General features: G+C 39.0%; 1 protein-coding gene across 12 annotated transcripts in view; it reads left to right on the top strand.

The window, feature by feature from the left end:
- LOC139752051 (uncharacterized) overlaps positions 1 to 23,537 on the top strand; it is a 233,328-nt gene that overhangs the window by 104,984 nt on the left and 104,807 nt on the right. For 2 of the 12 annotated variants that reach the window (XM_071667882.1, XM_071667880.1), the window contains exon 6: positions 13,812 to 15,630. The exons of 8 other annotated variants lie outside the window; for them this stretch is intronic. In XM_071667882.1, coding sequence (XP_071523983.1) covers positions 13,812 to 15,608 — 1,797 coding nt within the window. In that variant the 3' untranslated portion in view covers positions 15,609 to 15,630. Of the gene's footprint in view, positions 1 to 13,811; positions 15,631 to 17,419; positions 21,826 to 23,537 lie in introns of those variants that run through there. 2 more of the 12 variants (XM_071667877.1, XM_071667875.1) reach the window with 1 other exon arrangement.

Here is a 23,537-nt window from a genome sequence, read left to right as displayed (position 1 = left end):
GGCGTGCAAGGAATAGAGTGAATTGGAATGATGTTGTATAGCGGGGTTGACGTGCTGTCAATGGATTGAATCTGGGCATGTGAAGCGTCTGGGGTAAACCATGGAAAGTTGTGTGGGGCTTGGATGTGGAAAGGGAGCTGTGGTTTTGATGCATTATTACATGACAGCTAGAGAGTGAGTGTGAACGAATGTGGCCTTTGTTGTCTTTTCCTAGCACTACCTCACACACATGAGGGGGGAGGGTGTTGTTATTCCGTGTGTGGCGGGGTGGCGATGGGAATGAATAAAGGCAGACAGTGTGAATTATGTACATGGGTATATATGTATGTGTCTGTGTGTGTATATATTTGTATACAATGAGATGTATAGGTATGTATATGTGCTGTGTGTGGACGTGTATGTATATACATGTGTATGTGGGTGTGTTGGGCCATTCTTTTGTCTGTTTCCTTGCGCTACCTCGCTAACGCGGGAGACAGCGACAAAGCAAAAAAATAAATAATCATTTTATTTATTTATTTATATATATATATATATATATATATATATATATATATATATATATATATATATATATATATATATATATATATATATACATATGGTGACTGAGTTTGGTAAAGTGTCTGAAAGAGGAAAGTTAAGAGTAAATGTGAATAAGAGCAAGGTTATTAGGTACAGTAGGGTTGAGGGTCAAGTCAATTGGGAGGTAAGTTTGAATGGAGAAAAACTGGAGGAAGTGGAGTGTTTAAGATGTCTGGGAGTGGATCTGGCGGCGGATGGAACCATGGAAGTGGAAGTGGATCATAGGGTGGGGGAGGGGGCGAAAATCCTGGGAGCCTTGAAGAATGTGTGGAAGTCGAGAACATTATCTCGGAAAGCAAAAATGGGTATGTTTGAAGGAATAGTGGTTCCAACAATGTTGCATGGTTGCGAGGCGTGGGCTATGGATAAAGTTGTGCGCAGGAGGGTGGATGTGCTGGAAATGAGATGTTTGAGGACAATGTGTGGTGTGAGGTGGTTTGATCGAGTAAGTAACGTAAGGGTAAGAGAGATGTGTGGAAATAAAAAGAGCGTGGTTTAGAGAGCAGAAGAGGGTGTTTTGAAATGGTTTGGGCACATGGAGAGAATGAGTGAGGAAAGATTGACCAAGAGGATATATGTGTCGGAGGTGGAGGGAATGAGAAGTGGGAGACCAAATTGGAGGTGGAAAGATGGAGTGAAAAAGATTTTGTGTGATCGGGGCCTGACCATGCAGGAGGGTGAAAGGAGGGCAAGGAATAGAGTGAATTGGATCGATGTGGTATACCGGGGTTGACGTGCTGTCAGTGGATTGAATGAGGGCATGTGAAGCTTCTAGGGTAAACCATGGAAAGCTGTGTAGGTATGTATATTTGCGTGTGTGGACGTATGTATATACATGTGTATGGGTGTGGGTTGGGCCATTTCTTTCGTCTGTTTCCTTGTGCTACCTCGCAAACGCGGGAGACAGCTTCAAAAAAAATATATATATATATATATATATATATATATATATATATATATATATATATATATATATATATATATTTTTTTTTTTTTCAAACTATTCGCCATTTCCCGCGTTAGCGAGGTAGCGTTAAGAACAGAGGACTGGGCCATTGAGGGAATATCCTCACCTGGCCCCCTTCTCTGTTCCTTCTTTTGGAAAATTAAAAAAATTGAGAGGGGAGGATTTCCAGCCCCCCGCTCCCTCCCCTTTTAGTCGCCTTCTACGACACGCAGGGAATACGTGGGAAGTATTTTTTCTCCCCTATCCCCAGGGATAATATATATATATATATATATATATATATATATATATATATATATATATATATATATATATATATATATATATATATATAATTTTTGATGATAGAGTGGCAGATATAGGGTGTTTTGGTCGAGGTGGTGTGCAAAGTGAGAGGGTTAGGGAAAATGATTTGGTAAACAGAGAAGAGGTAGTAAAAGTTTTGCGGAAGATGAAAGCCGGAAAGGCAGCAGGTTTGGATGGTATTGCAGTGGAATTTATTAAAAAAGGGGGTGACTGTATTAGTGACTGGTTGGTAAGGTTATTTAATGTATGTATGACTCATGGTGAGGTGCCTGAGGATTGGCAGAATGCGTGCATAGTGCCATTGTACAAAGGCAAAGGGGATAAGAGTGAGTGCTCAAATTACAGAGGTATAAGTTTGTTGAGTATTCCTGGTAAATTCTATGGGAGGGTATTGATTGAGAGGTTGAAGGCATGTACAGAGCATCAGATTGGGGAAGAGCAGTGTGGTTTCAGAAGTGGTAGAGGATGTGTGGATCAGGTGTTTGCTTTGAAGAATGTATGTGAGAAATACTTAGAAAAGCAAAAGGATTTGTATGTAGCATTTATGGATCTGGAGAAGGCATATGATAGAGTTGATAGAGATGCTCTGTGGAAGGTATTAAGAATATATGGTGTGGGAGGCAAGTTGTTAGAAGCAGTGAAAAGTTTTTATGGAGGATGTAAGGCATGTGTACGTGTAGGAAGAGAGGAAAGTGATTGGTTCTCAGTGAATGTCTGTTTGCGGCAGGGGTGTGTGATGTCTCCATGGTTGTTTAGTTTGTTTATGGATGGGGTTGTTAGGGAGGTGAATGCAAGAGTTTTGGAAAGAGGGGCAAGTATGAAGTCTGTTGTGGATGAGAGAGCTTGGGAAGTGAGTCAGTTGTTGTTCGCTGATGATACAGCGCTGGTGGCTGATTCATGTGAGAAACTGCAGAAGCTGGTGACGGAGTTTGGTAAAGTGTGTGAAAGAAGAAAGTTAAGAGTAAATGTGAATAAGAGCAAGGTAATTAGGTACAGTAGGGTTGAGGGTCAAGTCAATTGGGAGGTAAGTTTGAATGGATAAAAACTGGAGGAAGTAAAGTGTTTTAGATATCTGGGAGTGGATCTGGCAGCGGATGGAACCATGGAAGCGGAAGTGGATCATAGAGTGGGGGAGGGGGCGAAAATCCTGGGAGCCTTGAAGAATGTGTGGAAGTCGAGAACATTATCTCGGAAAGCAAAAATGGGCGTGTTTGAAGGAATAGTGGTTCCAACAATGTTGTATGGTTGCGAGGCGTGGGCTATGGATAGAGTTGTGCGCAGGAGGATGGATGTGCTGGAAATAAGATGTTTGAGGACAATGTGTGGTGTGAGGTGGTTTGATCGAGTAAGTAACGTAAGGGTAAGAGAGATGTGTGGAAATAAAAAGAGCGTGGTTGAGAGAGCAGAAGAGGGTGTTTTGAAATGGTTTGGGCACATGGAGAGAATGAGTGAGGGAAGATTGACCAAGAGGATATATGTGTCGGAGGTGGAGGGAATGAGAAGTGGGAGACCAAATTGGAGGTGGAAAGATGGAGTGAAAAAGATTTTGAGTGATCGGGGCCTGAACATGCAGGAGGGTGAAAGGAGGGCAAGGAATAGAGTGAATTGGATCGATGTGGTATACCGGGGTTGACGTGCTGTCAGTGGATTGAATCAGGGCATGTGAAGTGTCTGGGGTAAACCATGGAAAGCTGTGTAGGTATGTATATTTGCGTGTGTGGACGTATGTATATACATGTGTATGGGGGTGGGTTGGGCCATTTCTTTCACCTGTTTCCTTGCGCTACCTCGCAAACGCGGGAGACAGTGACAAAGAAAAAGAAAATAATAATAGGGGATAGGGGAGAAAGAATACTTCCCACGTATTCCCTGCGTGTCGTAGAAGGCGACTAAAAGGGGAAGGAGCAGGGGGCTGGAAATCCTCCCCTCTCGTTTTTTTTTTAATTTTCCAAAAGAAGGAGCAGAGAATTGGGCCAGGTGAGGGTATTCCCTCAAAGGCCCAGTCCTCTGTTCTAAACGTTTCCTCGCTAATGCGGGAAATGGCGAATAGTTTGAAAGAAAAAGAAAGAAATATATATATATATGTATATGTGAGTATGGGTGTTTATGTATATATGTGTGTATTGAGTGGTTGGGCCATTTTTCATCTAGTTTTCTTGCGCTAACTCGCAGAAGGGGGAAACAGCGGTTAAGAAGTATGATAATGATGATATAATTATATTTTTGTTATGCTTTGTACATGACAGAAACATGTACAGATGCTCCTGACATGCGTCTGAGTTCCATTCTGACCTATTGTTCTTTTCTCGAATTAAACGTAAGTTGGGGATATGTCAGCATGGCATGTAAAATTCGTATACCTGTACAGTATTGTTTTTCCTACTCAGTTTCTATCATGATAATCTTGTTTTTTATTAACCAGCTTTATTATATGATTCTGTAGTTTCCTCTTACCTTTTATTTAAGATTCTTCACTTCACGGATTGATTCATCCAAACTTTCACTGAACTTTTCAGCAGCTCCTTTGTTAGCACTTGCTGCTTCACCAGCGACTTTTAAATCTAATGAACTAGCCATGACTTGTTGTGAAGTTCTCGATGTGATCCTCTCCCGCTCGCTTTTTCAGTCAAAAAGACTAATGGCCTTCATGTGAATTTTTAGTAAGCTTAGTGGTACATGTTTTTGCATTTGATCTTCCATCCACAGCATCAACAAATTTGCTGTTTCATGATCGGGCCCTTTTTGTTGCTTTGTTATTAACATAGACTTCATACATCCCAAACCTCTCTCTGCTTCACATATTTTTTCTTCGTCCTTTAAAATTGTGAAGACTGTCAAATGGGACAACTGTAGATTACGTGCAATCACATTAACTTTTTTCATCCTTCATATTGGGTGATTACCTTCATTTTCAATTCCAAATTGAGCATCTTCCTTGGCTTCTTGCCAGATCTGTCAACGTGTGATGGGTTTCTACTCTTGCACGTCATCCTATTTTTGGGGGTTAGATACAAAATTGGTTTAATCCAGCGTGAAAATTCATCAGATTCACTTGAATTGTGCGTGCTTACACAATGGTAACTGAGAGTGAGAAGTGAGAGATGCTGTGATGTACACAATGCCAGGATTGTCTGACTTTTGCTCTCATATGCATGCAGCCGTTAGCACTGGAGGACATAAGTCCAAGCTTAATATTTGTATTTATATATATATTTTTTATTTTTGTTTTTCTGGTTGTATGCATAGATGGTCTTAAGTAGCATAAGTCGTAAGTTAGGAAACATCTTATACAGCAAAAACGTGTGTGGAAATAGTAGGGTGCATATGCTGAACAAGATGTAGATCCAAATTCACTTGACTCCAAACTTGAGTGTCAGAAAAATTTGTTGATGGATCAGAGTTGGAGCTGTCCTCATTAGACTCCATGTCTACTACACTCTTGCTGCTGGACTTGTACATGTTTGCATAATCATCAGTTTCATCATAGATTCCTTTTTATCACACAGTTTGAGTGAAAAATGAATGGAAATTTCAGTGGAAAATAGAAAAATCCACTGATTTTCACATTTTTACCATCCTCCCATTAGCTGGTAGTGTGAAGGGGAAAAAAGTGTGTGTTTGTGTGTCTGTGTGTGTGTGTGTGTGTGTGTGTATGGTTACTTATTTGTAATTACTAGTTGTTCAGCATGGGGAGAGAGTTCTGTACTCGTGTGGCTCTGTGCCCTGTACATCCTGTGTCAAGTGTTCTTTTAAATCATTGTAAACTGCTGGCATTCACTGTCTCATTAGTTAGTTTATTCCAACCATCCATCACCCAAACACTAAACCAGTACTTCTTAACATCCTTTCTAATTAGCTTTTTCCCCAGCCATTTGTTATGGCCTCTAGCAACTCTGTTGAAGTAACTCTTGAAGAACTCTTCCCTCCCAATATCATCCATCTGGTTTAGAAATGTAAAAGATGTTATCAAGTTTCCCTAGCCTTTCCTCCATGGTGTACAGCCTTGTAGCCTTTACCTCTCATTTTAGCTCTGTTCTCTTAATTCAGGCACCCTCTTAGTTGCACCTTCTCTGTTACACTTTTGTGCTGCTTTAAGGTGGCACCCAGACTTGTGTGGCTTAATACAGTTTTGGTCAGATATACATGGTAAATGATATTGTAAACATGTCACTGCCATTGTATTTAAAAGTTTCTTATATTTGCCAGCATACATTTTGCCTCTTCCATGATTCTCCTAATGTGTATCTCTGTTGATAGATTAGGTACAATGTCAACCCCTATATCTCTTTTACTTGCAGATTCTTGTAATTTTTTACCTGCTTGGTAATGCTCTTACTTAGACTGAATCTTATCATCCATTTATCTGACCAACTTTGGAGTTTGTCCAGATCTCCCTGTAGGCTGATGGAATCATTGTGCAATTTACTATTTGTAGTGTACAGGGAGGTAGTTTTGTGTTCTTGGGACCTCATCTCTTGAACATTCTCTGTTTTCATATAATTTCCTAACTTTTGTATGCTGTCTGCATTAACGAGTCTTTTACCCTTACAATTCTCCTAATGTAGGACTATGGTGACATGTTAGGGATGATGTCAACTCCCAAGTCCTATTTATGCACTGAATTCTGCAGCTTACTCCCTGCTAGATAATAATTTATATTGAGGCCATTCACTTTGTCCCCTCCTCATTACATTACATTTGCTTTGGTTGATTATCATCAGTCATGTTTCATGCCAAGTTTGATGTCTGTCTAGGTCCTCTTTTAAGTATAAGCAATTGTCCCCACGTTTAACTCCCCTCATGACCATAGCATCATCCTCAAACATATTCAGGTAGGAGTCCATACACTGAGGCAAGTCATTCACATAGATCAGGAAGAAGAACAGTCCCAAAACAGAATTGTGGCACTTCATTTGTGACTTCCACCCATGTGAAGAAGGCTTATCTGGCATATGCCATTTGTTCCCTTCTTCTAAGATAATCTTTAGGCCTTTTGAGGAGCGTCTCCATTTTCCTTGCCTGGTATTCCAGCCTATTAATCACATGCCATACAGTAAAATGTCAAATGCACTCTAGCTGTCAAGATACAAAGTCTTCCCAGCTTTCTCTTTTGTCTAAGACAGAGCTCTTTCTCATAGATATTTATTAGGTTCATTACACATTACTCCCATTTCCTAAAACCATGTCTCTCACATAGGTATTTCTTCTCTGTAGATAGTCATCCATTTACTTTCTGATTAACTTTTCCAGTACCTAAAGACCACACTGATCAAGGAAACTGGTCCATATTTCTGCACTTCTTTCTGGTCTCATTTCTTGTAGATGGATATGATGTATGCTCTTTTGTACTCCCTGGAACTTTGCCTTTCTCTAGCGACATCTTGAACAGTATTTCAAGAGGTCTCTCTAGCGTATCTGCAAACCTCTTCAGCACATATGTTTAAATTTCATCAGGAACATGAGCCTTGTATGGCTCAAAACCTTTAGTATTATGTTAATGTCTTTTCTAGATATATCAATGTTTTCTAAAGCCCCCCCTTTCCCATTCCATCTCACTGGTGTTAGGGTTAGAGTGTTTTTCACAGTGAAAACACTTTTGAACTTGTTATTCAGTTCCTCACATATCCCTATATCATCCTCAACTATTTTTCCCTCAGAATCTGTTAACCCGAGTAGCTCCTCTTTAACTGACAAATCTATAGAAAAGTTTTGGATTTTTGTCTGCCTTGTCTACAGTATTCTTTCCAGAATTTTTCTTTTCCTCCTTTTTTTTTTTTATCCTGCTATGCTTACTCCTTGCATGAGATGACTGGCTGTGTTGTCACTTATCTCTGCCAATGCACTTCTTGAAGCTGTCATGCTTTTTGAAATTATTGATTATACCATTCTCCACCCTTTCTTAACCTTCCCTTTGTATTTGAGGCTAGAGGTACACATCTTCGCACTCCTTGTAAATTTCACTGAAACTTTAACCACCGTACCATGGTTCCTGGCTACTGAACTCCAGTACTTGATCTTTGTTACCTTAGACATTGTTAAGTTTTGTGTAGTTTTCATGTTTATATCTCCTCCTCAAGTTACATCTCATCTCTGCCCTTTAACCTCCATGTTTACCACATAATCATATTTTAGCACTACCTGATTACTTATTCCAAGTGATATATCTTCAATGGTATTTTCAATATCCATGCTATTAGGTGTGAAGATAAGATCTGGTTATAAGTGGTATATCTTCAATGGTATTTTCAATATCCATGCTATTAGGTGTGAAGATAAGATTTGGTTTTAAGGGAGAATCATTCCCTTTCATCTTAGTGAATTCGTTGGCATGCTGGTATAGGAAATGTTTTTTACACATTACAGGACTTCTTTTTCCGTGATTCCATGTCACCATGAGAATCCAAATCCTGTCTGTCCATCTCCTTATGATCGAAATCCCTCCATTATCATTACCTTCACTGAGAAATGCATGTTTTACTGCTCATGTGCCATTCTGATTATTCCTTTGTTATTGTTGTATATTTTTTCTGGATATTTAACATTCTTTTGAGGATTATATATCATCAATACCACTTTACACTTCTCTCTTGTAGTCACCCTTCCCTTTATGTGTTGTTTAATGGATCATCTATTACTGTTTCCTGAAACTCGGGGTTATCTCTTATTAGGAGAGCCCGTCCTCCTCTTCTTTTATCTTCTTTCCCCCCCTACTGTCTTGTACCCCACTTGACAGAAAATTTGAGATCTTATCTGTTTAGGAAGCTTTGTGTGCGTGTGTGCTTGTATGATTATTTATTCGTAATTAAATATTTGTACTGTATGGAGAGGGAGTTTTACTCTTGTGAGGCCTCATCACTTGAATATTCTCTAGTATCATATAGCTTCATAGGTTTATGTGTGTTCTTTATGTTAGCCATGTCCTCAGTCATTTTGTTCCATTCATCCAACACATACTATAAAAGTACTTTTTTAACAAATATCTTAATGTCATGTTTTGTGATCTATTTTTTTTTATGCCTTTGTGTCTTGAAGAACTCTTCATTGTCCATGTCATCAGTCTGTTTTAAAAACTAAAGGGTTGTGATCAGATCACCCCTTATCCTTCTGTCCTCCAAGTTGGGCAAATTTAGAGCCTCTAGCCAATCTCTGTAACTTGGTCCTCTTGATTCTGGTACCATCTTTGTTTCCCTCCTTTGGACCTTCTCCGTTAGTTCTTTGAGCTTCTTTAGACACATTACTCAAATCTGGAAAGCTTATTCAGGTTTTGATCTGTGTAGGTTACGAACAGCTTGCCAAATATTTCCATATCCATATACTTTAAAGCTGTTATGATATTTGCCAGCAGATAGTTTGTCCCCTAACTATTCTCGTAATATAGGAGTCTCGTGATAGGTTTGGGGTAATGTTGACTTCCAAGTCTTTCTTACAGTAAGAATCCTGAAGCTTATTTCCTGCTAGAGAATAATCATAGTGAGGCCTCTTTTCACTTTGACCCATTCTCATTGCTTTACATTTACTTGGGTTGACTTTCATTAACAGTTATGAGACCAATTTTGGATTCTGTTTACTTCTCATTGTAAGGTGATGCAATCTGGCTCACTTTTCACTTTCTTCATGACCTTTGCATTATCTGAAAACATATTTGGGTAGAAGTCCATAACTTCAGGTAAATAATTTTTGTAGATAAGAAAAGAGTAATGGTCTTGTAATTACCTTTGATTTGTACAGGGAGGGAGTTTTTACATACTTGGGGCCTCATCTGTGTTAACATACAACCTCTTGATTTTATGTATTCTGTCTGCATTAATCATGTCCTCAGTCATTCAATTCCATTCATCCACTACTCTTATAGAATATTTCTATAAATCCATTTTAATAAGTTTCTTACTTTCACGTTATTTCCCTAGGTTGTTCTTTCCTTATATCTCTCGAAGAACTATTGACTAACCACACTGTCAGTATCTTTTAAGATGATAAAGGTTATGCCTCACTCTTCATTCTTTCAAGGTGGTTAAATTTAGAGGCTCCAGCCTTTTATAACTTTGCTTTCTTAATTCTGGTTCTATCTCTGTTGCCATCCTCTGGATCTTCTCTATTAGCTGTTTGCACTTCTTTAGATGTAGTGGCCTTACCAGCAAAGCACATTGTAGTTTTGGCCTTATGTAGGATGTAAATAGCTTGCTAAATATTTCCATATCTATATACTTGAAAGCTGTTCTGATTTTTGTGTGCCAACATTTTGTTGCTTTATTCTCCCAGTATGTGACACTAGCAACAGATTAGGATCAGCATTGACTCCTACTTCTCAAAAGTAGAATTCTGAAGCTTATTTCCTGCTCAGTAATAATCATGTTGAGGCCATCTTTCACTTTGCTTCATCCTCATTACTGTACATTTGCTCAAGTTGAATTTCATCAACCATATTTCAGACCAACTTTGTATTGTAGTTTGTGTATGTCCCTTACAAATTGATGCAATCCTCTTTGCTTTTCACTTCCCTCATGGCTTTGCATCATCTGGTAGAATCCCATACTTTCAGGGAAGTCATTAACTGATCAAGAAAAGTAATGGTCCCAGAACTGAACCTGTGGCACCATGCTGGTTACGTCAGTCCGTTTGTAAAAGTCTCTGACATGCATCCTTTGTTACCTTTTACTGTGATAATCTTCTGTCCATCAAAGAAGTTTCCCCTTTATTCCTTTCTGGTGATCCTGCTTCGTGATCAGCCTCCCATGCGGTATAGTATCAAATGCTTTCTGGCAATCCAGATACAAACAGTCTGTATGACCTCCTTTCCCTAAAACCATGCTGTCTCTTAATTAGGAAATTTCTCCTCCATGGAAGGTTATCCACTGCTTTCTGATAATCTTTTCCAGAATGTTTTACACCACACACATTAGTGAGACTGGTCTATAGTTCAACACCTGATCCTGGTTTCCTTTTTTATATGTAGGTATGATGATTGTCCTTTTTCATTCCCATGGCACTGAGAGTCTCACCAGTGACTGTAGAACAGTAAATCAGCTGGTTTATTTTATGTATCTGCCCACATATTGAGCTCATTTGGCGAAATTTCATCAGAACTATGATCCTTTTATGGGTCAAGTCCTTTTAGTATTCTTTTGATTTCTTTTCTAGATTTTTTTTTTTTTTGTTTTGTCGCTGTTTCCCGTGTTTGCGAGGTAGCGCAAGGAAACAGACGAAAGAAATGGCCCAACCCACCCCCATACACATGTATATACATACGTCCACACACGCAAATATACATACCTACACAGCTTTCCATGGTTTACCCCAGACGCTTCACATGCCCTGATTCAATCCACTGACAGCACGTCAACCCCGGTATACCACATCGATCCAATTCACTCTATTCCTTGCCCTCCTTTCACCCTCCTGCATGTTCAGGCCCTGATCACACAAAATCTTTTTCACTCCATCTTTCCACCTCCAATTTGGTCTCCCACTTCTCGTTCCCTCAACCTCTGACACATATATCCTCTTGGTCAATCTTTCCTCACTCATTCTCTCCATGTGCCCAAACCATTTCAAAACACTCTCTTCTGCTCTCTCAACCACACTCTTTTTATTTCCACACATCTCTCTTACCCTTACGTTACTTACTCGATCAAACCACCTCACACCACACATTGTCCTCAAACATCTCATTTCCAGCACATCCATCCTCCTGCGCACAACTCTATCCATAGCCCACGCCTCGCAACCATACAACATTGTTGGAACCACTATTCCTTCAAACATACCCATTTTTGCTTTCCGAGATAATGTTCTCGACTTCCACACATTCTTCAAGGCTCCCAGGATTTTCGCCCCCTCCCCACCCTATGATCCACTTCCGCTTCCATGGTTCCATCCGCTGCCAGATCCACTCCCAGATATCTAAAACACTTTACTTCCTCCAGTTTTTCTCCATTCAAACACCTCCCAATTGACTTGACCCTCAACCCTACTGTACCTAATAACCTTGCTCTTATTCACATTTACTCTTAACTTTCTTCTTTCACACACTTTACCAAACTCAGTCACCAGCTTCTGCAGTTTCTCACGTGAATCAGCCACCAGCGCTGTATCATCAGCGAACAACAACTGACTCACTTCCCAAGCTCTCTCATCCCCAACAGACTTCATACTTGCCCCTCTTTCCAAAACTCTTGCATTCACCTCCCTAACAACCCCATCCATAAACAAATTAAACAACCATGGAGACATCACACACCCCTGCCGCAAACCTACATTCACTGAGAACCAATCACTTTCCTCTCTTCCTACACGTACACGTGCCTTACATCCTCGATAAAATCTTTTCACTGCTTCTAACAACTTGCTTCCCACACCATATATTCTTAATACCTTCCACAGAGCATCTCTATCAACTCTATCATATGCCTTCTCCAGATCCATAAATGCTACATACAAATCCATTTGCTTTTCTAAGTATTTCTCACATACATTCTTCAAAGCAAACACCTGATCCACACATCCTCTACCACTTCTGAAACCAAACTGCTCTTCCCCAGTCTGATGCTCTGTACATGCCTTCACCCTCTCAATCAATACCCTCCCATATAATTTACTAGGAATACTCAACAAACTTATACCTCTGTAATTTGAGCACTCACTCTTATCCCCTTTGCCTTTGTACAATGGCACTATGCACGCATTCTGCCAATCCTCAGGCACCTCACCATGAGTCATACATACATTAAATAACCTTACCAACCAGTCAATAATACAGTCACCCCCTTTTTTAATGATTTCCAAAATCTCCTTCCCTGTTCATCTCGCTGGTGGTAGGGCTATAGTGTTTTCCACTGAAAACAGTTTTGAACTTACCATTCATTTTCTCACATATCTTTCCTTCATCCTCTGCAAATTTTCACTTGGAATCCCATAGTTTGATTAGTTGCTCCATAACAGACTCCTGATGAATTTATGGAAAAGTTTTGGATTTTTACTTAAGCCTTTTTTACAATATCTTTTTCAAAGTTTGTTCCTCCTTACCTATCCTGGTGTACTAGTTCTATGCTCTTATAGCATGCAAACACAGGCTGGCTGGGGTGTTATGTGTGTGTTTGTGCATGTGATATTACTTTTTGTATGGTGTGGGGAACCTACTTTTACCCTTGTTGTACCCTGTCACTTAATCTTGTACATGTTTATTATGTCTTTACTCCCGTGTATGCACACAGACACACACACACACACACACACACACACACACACACACACACACACACTCACACACACACACACACACACACACACACACACACACACACACACACACACAGGGTTGGATTTGGGCCAATTGCCATGCCCAGAATTCAAACCCATGCCATTCAGACCCAAGACTAGCCCAAGGTGACTCTAACCACTACACCATGGAGGCCCTCGTGTGTGTGTACGCGTGTGTGTGTGCGTGTGTGCATGTGTATGATTTATTGTTTGGTATGGGAAGGGAACTTTACTCTCATTAGGCCCTATTTTTATGCCCTGTTTTCTATATTCATTACTCAGTTCATAGATGAATTCCTTCACATAATTTTTACTCATTTCTTACATGGTGTTTTGGTGTGCTATGTGGTGGTTACTATGATTATATATTTGTATTAAAAAGCTGACTATTGTCCTCCTTGTCAGATCGATATATCTTGAAGATTGTAATTAGCTTTCCCCTCTTTTAGTATAAGGAGTGCAGTTTTGACTTTTGCAAGTAGAATATTTTTTAAATTGACTGAAGGGTTAAAGGTTTTTAAAAGTAGATACACTGAAATTGTAGTTAATACTGATTTTTTGAAAAATGAATTCCAGTGGGGGGGTAGTGTACCATGAATTTTTACATGTCGTTGATTTATAGTTTTTTATGGTATGCTATGGAAAAAGAGGTGAAAAACTGGAAGGTGTCACTAAGTGCAGTTTCTTCTTGTTCCAGGAGGAGACTGCACACCTTGAGATAAACGTTGAGGGGAGAAACGAGGGTGGGTTTGAGGAGGAACATTTAATGAGAGGAGAGGGAAAACGACCCATAAAGTTTAAATATTCTCACCGAGATTATCAGGTCATCAGACCCAGACGACGCACACGTTCAAGGAACCTTGACACTCAGGTGTACCTGGATGAACCATTGCCTTGCTCAGAATGTGGAGAACTGTTTAATAACGAGCCGTTATACAAAATTCATTGTGCTGAGGCTCATGTTGAGCAAAATGGTGTCAAATGCCCACATTGCCCTCTTGTATTTGACAAAAGATATGATCTTGACTCTCATTTAATCAATCATACTCCTACTAATCATGCCTGTGATAACTGTGCTGTGGGTTTCCCCACAGCCACACTTTTAATTAAACATTTGAAGGATTTTCATCCAGATAGTGCCAATACTTGTCCACGCTGTAATGCTACATTTATAAATGAGGAGCAGTTACAGTTTCATATTGAACAGAAACATAAAAGGGGAAAAAGAAAGCTTCATAATATTGAAAAGAGTGATGTTCCACCAAATAGTGTTATCTGTAAAGAATGTGGAAATATATGTAAAAACATGATTGCTTATCAGACGCATAAATACAATGAACACATTCATCTATTTCCTCATGAGTGCAAGGTTTGTTGTCGGAGATTCACCAAGTTAACATTTCTGGAAAATCATCTCAAAACTCACATAGATGGGTCATTTGAATGTATGAGGTGTGGAGTTAAATTTGTAACAGAGTCTCACCTTGTTGATCATATGTATTATGTTCATGGACAAAAGAAGGTATTAATGTGCAATGAATGTAACAGGTTTTTCAGCAACCCTACTTCCTTGAAGACCCACAAGGAGATGGAGCACAGGGATAATATGGTGTGCACTGAAATATGCAAAGTTTGTGGAGAAAAGTATCCATCAAAATTAGGTCTTAAAAGACACATGCTTACACACGTCAGGGCTTATCAGTGCAGCTACTGTTTAAGAAAACTGAGCTCAAAAGCTTCATTAGATATTCATATCAATATGGTCCATACTAAGGAACACTCTTTCCAGTGCCCTCATTGCAGTAAGGAGTTTTATGCAAAGCACCTACTACAGATGCACATAAAACGAGTTCACAGTGATCGTAGAGATTACCAGTATAAATGCAAGTTGTGTGGAAAGGTTTATCTTCAAGAGTGGGAATTGACACTACACCACAAGACTCACACCAATGAACGAAACTTCAAGTGTGATGTTTGTGGTGGTGCCTTTTACACTCTCTCTCGCATGCGATATCACAGAGATACCCACAAATTAACACGTGATTCAGAATGTCCAATGTGTACACAGATGTTCCGGCGAGATGTAGACACAAAGAATCACTTAAGAAGAGTTCATAAAGTAGTACACCCAGGCAATTTCATGGAGTTTTGCTCTCGTTATGGATTAGAAAGAGCAAGAGAGATATTACAGATGGAAGACATTTCAGGTCAAGATGGTAGAGTTGTGACAGAGAAAGTAGCAAATGTGATAGATGAAAGTGGTTCTGAACATATCACACTTTACCGTGTTAAGGAGGAACAGGAACCACCAGTACAGGTTATAATACCTGAGGGTGTTGAGATGATGGTCCTAGAGGATTCAGCCATGGATGTGTCAGCTGCCTCAGGAACTCAGGAAGAGAAAGTTACATATGTTTATGAAATGAACGAAGACAACATTAAGCATGATCACCAGATTATTAACATTATCAAGGTTGAAGACTATGCAGGATAATAGCCAGAAACCTGATATATGTGTAAGTGGAACTTTCAGCATATGCAGAGCTGCCAGCCATTGTGTTTTTGCCATATATATTACTTTTTTTTTTTAGATGAATATGGCAGTACAATTTTTCTTAGTAAAATAAGTTTTTTGAAATTCTGGTGGTATGTTTATGTATTGTATATGTATTGTGTATGTAATATATGGGAAGTTCACAAGGGTGCACTGTTTAATATATAGTGTACATTCTCATCGCTTACGCAAGTACCAATGCAGTGTACAAAGTAATTCGGACATTGGTCAATTCCTGACCATTTTGCAGAAATGACCACACAGATTGTTGCCTAGTCAGTCTTACTCTCTGATCATATCTTTAGCTTGTTTAACCAGGCTAGTCCTACTCAAAGGCCAGGCCCTCCTGAGGCTTCAAAAAGTCAAGCACCATCATCATGTATAGAAATGCATAAGAAATTACTAGTTTCCTTCCATTAATTGCTGTTCTTCAAAGTAGTGAAATTTAATTTACTAAGATTTTCTAGGAATGACAGATGAAGAGTAACAAATAAAATTTTGCAAGAAAAATCAAAGCCTTAGCACGTAAGTTACATCGTCACATCAGTTTACAGGCTCAATGATTGCAAGTTCTCCATCACGTGAACAGTGCAGTTATAGGGAAAGTGCAATCAATGACTAGATAAGGATTTCATCTTGGGAATGATATGAAATTTCTCACAACAAAAGCATTCTTATCAACATAGAAGAATTCTTCACATCAGTCAAGAAATACTTCGAGTATGTGATTATGTGCTCAAGAAGAATGAGCTGATTCAGAATACAAGTGTTGCTGACCCAAGGAAGAGTATGAATGCAGAGTTTGCATCAGTGCTCTACTTTGTAAAGAAATTTCACTTCATGTAAGAGCAAATAGATGAGCTTGAACTTGAATTTGCCCACTCCCAGGTAGATCAGCTTGAAGGTGTATATCTTGAACATTGTGGGTGGCCATTCCTCAACTAAGATACAAGGCTTCTTATAAGGAAAAGTGTGTACATCTTCCCTGAATCATGTTTGCTGTCCTCTCAGTTGCTCACAGCAATGCTTGATTTTCAATGTGGTAAGGAAAAAACCACTGAATTTCACCCAAGTCTTGGCACATGAACATTATCTGATTTCCTCACACAGAAAGTGCATAGTTGTGCTAAAAAGAACATTTGTCATCAAGTGAAGCTTAGTGAAAGGCTTCTGGAGAAGTGCAGACAGGCAACCACTGCTTATAACAAAAATCCTGCTAGCCAAGACTGAATACGTGTGGACAAACAAACATTAGAATCTCTGTTGACTTAGTTTGAGGAATGAAAATGAAACACTTCTGGCTAGATACTTTGTTGGTTTTAAAGTGAACAATTGTAGACTGTCTACCTGTAGATATACGAATGGAGATAACAGCTTGAGTACTGGACATCAGAATTTCCTGTATTGAAAGTGCAGCCTGTATTGTGCATGGTTGTAAGTTTTGTTTTCCAGAATTCCTTTTTTTTTTTTTTTTTTTTTTTACTCAAAATTCATTTTTGCCATCTGTGTTCTCTTTTTTTTGTTTGACAAGATTAGCAGCTCTGCATATGTAGATAAATGATGTAACGAAGGTGATAGCAATATTAGGTTTATGTAAAAAGACCTTGATGGTATATTTAAAACATAATGTATTGAATGGTACTTGAGAATTTTCTGTAATTTCTAGAAGTGATGGAACTGATATCACTGCTTGTTCATCCCTGCTCCACTGTGCATCATAGTAAGTCTACAGAGAACTGTCTCCTTTACAGGAGTTGGATGCTGGAGATTATATAGCTGAAACAGAAGACAGTACAGATGAAGCAGCTGGGGATTGTCGTCTTGGTCGATCAGGAACAGTGAAAACTAAGACTTGCATTTACTGTGAGGAAGAAGTTCCTATTATACAGCTGATGAGTCATTTGGATAGCCATGAGCATCAGCAGCATCCTTGTCCATTTTGTCAGCACACATCACCCAGGCTTGCCATGTCCAGACATCTTCAAGAACAGCATCGTGAATATTTCATAACGTGTGATGTGTGCTCCTCTAAGTTCTTTGATTCACATGTCTTTAACATTCATCAGATATCCCACAAATCAGGAGAGTACTCCTGTGATGACTGCAGCATAAAATTTGGAACTGTTGATGAACTGTCTAATCATAGAAATTTGATCCATACAGTAAAGTATGATGAGAAGAGCTTTACATGTCCTGTTTGTGAGAAGATATATGGGCATAGGTCCAAGTTTGTAACTCATATTGTTAAACTTCATAAGGGTAAAGTTCAAATTGATGGCCTTGTGTGGGGCAGTCGGGGTTCTTTGGTGTGCAGTATTTGTCAGAAAAGGTTCAAGAAGGCTGCCTTATACCTGGCCCATGAAAAGACTCACAGGAGCAAAAGATTTCATTGTCAGCATTGCCAGTGCACCTATCCATCAGACACTCTTTTGCAAGACCATATTCTTACTCATCAATTTGGTGATTATGAGTGTAATGAATGTAATGTAAAATTTGCATCCCTTCATCAGCTGAATATACATGAAGAAAAAGTTCATAAAGTTAAGCTGAATAAGATTTGTGAATATTGTAACAAAGAGTTTCGTGAACAGGTGAATTTGATTTGCCATAGACGTAAGGAACACCCAGAATCTGAAGAATCTCGCAAAGCCAGATACAGTTGTTTTGAGTGTGGAATGAAATTCATGGTGAGAGGCAATCTTGTGAGACATCTGAAAATGCATGATAAAGAAAAAGTTGCAAAGCCAAGTACATGTAATATATGTGGTAAAGTACTGTCAAACAAATATTCACTTGCTTCACATATGAAAACTCATTCACGAGACACATCATATAAATGTACTGTGTGTGATAAAGCATTTGTTTCTAAATATACCCTCGTAGATCATATAAGACGGATTCACGAGGAGATTGGGTATGGTAGAGACAAAGTTTGTAAACAATGTGGACGGAGCTTTTTCACTAATTCAGAGCTCAAATATCATATGAAAACACATACAGGTGAAAGGCCATACAGATGTGAGGTTTGTGGAGAGACTTATCTCTCATCTTCTACTCTAAGATACCATATGCAGAAACATTCCAATGTTATGTTTGTGTGCCAAGATTGTCAGGCTAAGTTTAAAAACTATGTTGGTTGGAGTGCTCACATGAAACGGGTACATGGTGTTTCATGTATGAAGGACTACACAAAGGAACATGGAATATTACAAGCTGTGATAGAGAAAGAAACCCCATCTTTGTATATTGTTGCTCAGGGACATACTAGATCTTTAAATTCTGTGGAGAATGTAACTTCAAAAGAGATGTTAGTTAAAGATAGTTTAAACTCAGCAACTCTAGCTGTTGGTTTAGAAGAGACTGTTGTTAGCATGCCAGGAAGAGAGGTTGGCAATATAATTCATGTTGTCTCATATGATGAGCTAACAAATCCTTTGGTACATACTGTAGATGCTGCAGATGTTGGATTGGGTAATTCGAAAGTTGAGGAGACCAGCATTTCTCATTCAAATTCTAATTTACCACCTGCTGCAGGAGTTGGAACAAATTCAGTTGATTCAGTCACTGAGGCAAGTTATCCCCAGACTGCAGACAGGACAAGAGTGATGATTCCTGAAGGATGGGAAGTGATTTTACCAACAGGAAGTGAAGAATCTCAGGTCATGCCTGAAGAATGGGAAGGGGCTCGCATGCCTGTCCCTCAAGTCCCTCAGACAGGGGATGATCAACAGATGGTGTTAACAAATAATTGGGATGGAACACAAGGCATGGCTCAGCTTGTTATATCAGGGGAAGGGGAGGAGACACGTGTAGTTATGACATCTTGGAAGGATTGTGTTGATTATTAGATGATATGTAGTAAATGTGATGTTTGCAGTGGTAGTATTGTAACCAATGAGGTTCAGAGGTGCTGTGATACATTAGAGAGCTAAGTGACTGGGAAAAGTTGGAATTCAGTGCTTCAAGGGGATACTTTAATTTTGTAGTATATCAAAAGTCTCACTCCACCTTCTCGTGGTTACTTTAGTGATGCACCCTTAGGGTGGAACTGAATGGGGAGGCATTGCCCAACTCTTTCAAGGCAACAGTTGGTAAAACAGACAAACACTTTAGGTGTACTGCAATTTTAGTTTTTTTGGACAATGTAAGATCCCTGCTGCCTCTGGGAAACACTGTGGTGGTGTTGATTTCTACCAGTGGTCTGTGAAGAGTGAGACACAAGAGGCTAAGAGATGGCACTGGAGTCCATCATTTATGCCAGGGAGTGAAAGGGACAAGTGATTGAGGGTGATGGTTCTCAATTGTAAATGGATGATTAATGAGAGTAAAAGGAGGGGGCGTTTAGAGAAATTTAAAAGTTGTAGTTTGGATATGTTGGGGATAAGGGAAACTCATATCCTTGGGCCAGGCAGGGCAGGGTGTTTGGAGTGAAATTAGAAATGGTGAATGCAATTTGTAGGAGAGCATGGAAGGAGGAGTGGTATGGACGGGAATGAATAGAAATTATCAGGGAAGAGGGAAAGGAGAATGTGCAGTTGTGCTATCACCCAGAGTATTAGAAGGTGTTACAGAGCATGAAGGGAATGGATCAAGAACAGTGTAGGTGAAAGGAAAGATTAGAAATGGGAAGTATGCATGGGTCTCTTTATATGTGCTTGTAAATATGAAGACTGTGTAAGGTAAGGATGAAATGAAGCACTTTGGAGAAATTTGAATGATTAAATAGATTGGCTTGAGAAGCAAAGGAAGGTGGTTTAATGATTAAATGAATTGGTTTAAGAAGCAAAGAAAGGTGGATGTAATGGGTGATACGAATGCAAGGGTGTGATGTGATGAGATTGGGATATATAATGATATAATGGTCTAGGGGGACAACTGTTGGAACGTGTGCAAGCCTTCTATGCATGAATAAGAATAAATGGAGATTTGAGTTAGTCTTGGTATACATGTGGGTGTGAGGCAGGGTTGAGTGATGTCTCTGTGGCCTTTTAGCTTATAATACGGATGGAATGATAAATTAGATAAAAGCAGAAGTAGGATATGGAGATAATTTGTGGGGATGAGGTATTGTCTTTAGTGACAAGCTTGTTTGCAGATGATTCTGTGTTGTTTGCTGAAAGTGAAGAGGAGTTGCAGAAGGTTGTAAGTGTGTTCTATGATGTGTGTAAGTATATGTTATTGAAGGTGAATATGAATAAAAGTAAAGTAATGGTGTTTGAAAGGAAAAAGAGTAAAAATATAGATTTTGCATAGCCTTATAGAATGAGAGAAGAAAATGTACTGAATTGTGTTATAGATATGGGGTGAGAAAGACTAGAAGAGATGACAGAATTCAATTATTTGGAAACTGTTTTGGGTAAGTTTAGTGATATGGAAGGAGATATAGTGACAGAGCAGTACTGGATAGAAGAGTCATTGGGTCCCTAGAAAGAGTAATGAAGGGTAGAGGTGTAAGTTTGGAAGTGAAGAGAGGATTAAGCGACAGCATTGTCTTCCTGACCCTGACTTATGCTGCCAAAACATGGACATGGAATGAGTCACAGAGGTCAAGAAACCAGGCTGTGGAAATGAGCTGTTTGAGAGGAGTATGTGGTATAACTGGATGTAATGAAGAAAGAAATAAGGGGTTAATAAGAGATTTGGTATGGCAGGGAATGCAAAGTGAATGAATTGTGGAGTGGCATGAATGGGTGAAACATAGTACTTTGAGCTGGTTTCAGCACGTGGAAAGAATGTAAGACGGAGTGTACAAGAAGAATGTTTGACAGTACGATTAAAGGGGTCGTTGGTTAGAGGAAGACAACTGTAACATGGGGAAAGAGAGTGGACCACCTGTGACATGGAGAAAGAGAGTGGTAGAGTCCTGAAGGGAAGGAAATGGTGGAAGAATGTGTGGAATGTTGTACTTATGGAAGGCTTGTAAGGACAGGGTTAAGTGAACTGTTGTGCCATGGCCAACCCTTTGATGCAAGTTCCTGGATGGAATGGGTGTCAGAGATATAGAAAAAGAGATGATTATTATCTGATAGACTGTAATTGAACAGTGACCAGTAATATGAATGTTATGTAACCTTTTTGTTATTCGTGCATTAAAACAATGTATATGGGATTGAGTTTCACGGATTATCAAAATACACTTTTGTTTTGCTTTTCAAAAGGTTGTGCCTTTCATCTGTCCATATAACTTTATTTACTTACAAAATAAGTTGATATCTGGCCATGCAGATTCTCTTTCTTCATATACCTCCATTGTTCCTTCCAATGAATTCCTAACTGCACTCTTGGTAAATCCAAATTTGTTATTGATAATTATCTTGAATGCTCTCTGCCCTCTTCCTCCTCTTCTTATGAAGTTGATATCTACTTTTGTTGCTCTTCTTTTGGCTTTAATTTGTATATGACAGTTGCACATTGATATTTCTTTTACATGCCAGTGGTAAATCAGTGCATTCTCTTTCAAGAAATCACTTCCAATTTCTCTGACATTTTACTTACATTTAGTAATGAAGAAACTGATTTCTTTCCTTTGTGGTTTTTCCTGTGAGCATGAGATATTCCTCTGGAATATTCGAGTCAGAATGCAGCCAATCTTCATTTCTTTGTTAAGAGGCACTGGTCTGTGCTCATGTTTTGTGAATGACTGTAATTACAGATATCCTCATTAGTTGTATGATTTGGGCCTGCCATTTGCTCATCAGCAACCACCACCAGGCTGATGTCATAAATGTGCCTCCTACCAACAATCCAGAGCTTACATTTTTCTCAGATAAGCACATGCTTAAGAAATCCTAGGTTTCTTGTTATATCAGCCAACTTTTCACCTTATAGCTCTAACCCTGAAAATCTCAGTTTTTTTCCAAATTGTAGAAAATGTGTATAACTATACAGTTTCAAAGATATTCATTTGACATTGAAAAAAAAATCGCTTTAGAAGTATGTTTTGTGCAATACCCTCCCTAATCATGTGCAAACATTCTGTAGATATTTCAGCATAATTGACTTAAAAGTGTAGGAGTGATGCTTGACTGTCATATGAGTTGCAATTACTCATGTTTTATCATTAATTTTACCTACACTGTAAAATTGATTACTGATTGTTATTACGTCTTATCCCATGATAAATCTCCTCTTATCATAACCAGTGATTTATTGGTGATTTTTTCATAACAGCAAAATTATAAGATTATGTAAAATTACCCATTATGCCAGTTAGATGCACCAACAAAGAGTTAGGCAGATGCTATTAGCACTGCCTTTATAAAAATGTTGCAGAATTATCAGTCACATCAGTCAGATGCATATTTGTGAAGGTCAGACAGATGTTGTTAACACTGCCTCTGTTTTTGCTAGAAACTCCTTTTCCTACCCATTCTGGTCAACCTACAATGCTGGAAGAGTGCCTATAAAATCACTATCCACATGATCTGAGGACAGGTCATCATCATCAAGTACAGTAGTTCATGGTCATCATCTACCTGGATGTCTAATGCTAGTTAAAAGCTGCAGAGTTTCTTTCTTAGAAAAATCGTGATAATGTGCTGTCATTGACATAGCTGGAGGATGATTAACTTTGGGGAGTAATTATTGCATCTTTTAACCTCAGCCACCATCCAGGCTAGGTCCATAGCCTTGTAGATAGAGGTGCAAAAGTTGAGGCATAAATATTCATCTGGAGGGGTTGCACAGGTCAAAAAAAATCTCTGAAGTAGTTAAGGGGTTAATTTTAGCATTCTTTTACTTTCATTCTAATTCTTTTTGTTTATTTTTTCCTGCGTAGTAGATAATTTGTATGTTTTAATCTACTGACCAAGAGTCAGCACAGGCCAGCCCTTGGTTAGACATGCATGGGCTCAAATCTTAGGCTTGGCA

The sequence above is a fragment of the Panulirus ornatus genome, chromosome 12, assembly GCF_036320965.1.
Source record: "Panulirus ornatus isolate Po-2019 chromosome 12, ASM3632096v1, whole genome shotgun sequence".
NCBI lineage: Eukaryota > Metazoa > Arthropoda > Malacostraca > Decapoda > Palinuridae > Panulirus > Panulirus ornatus.
Note: the sequence above shows the minus strand (reverse complement) of the source record. Positions and strands in the feature narration are given on the sequence as shown.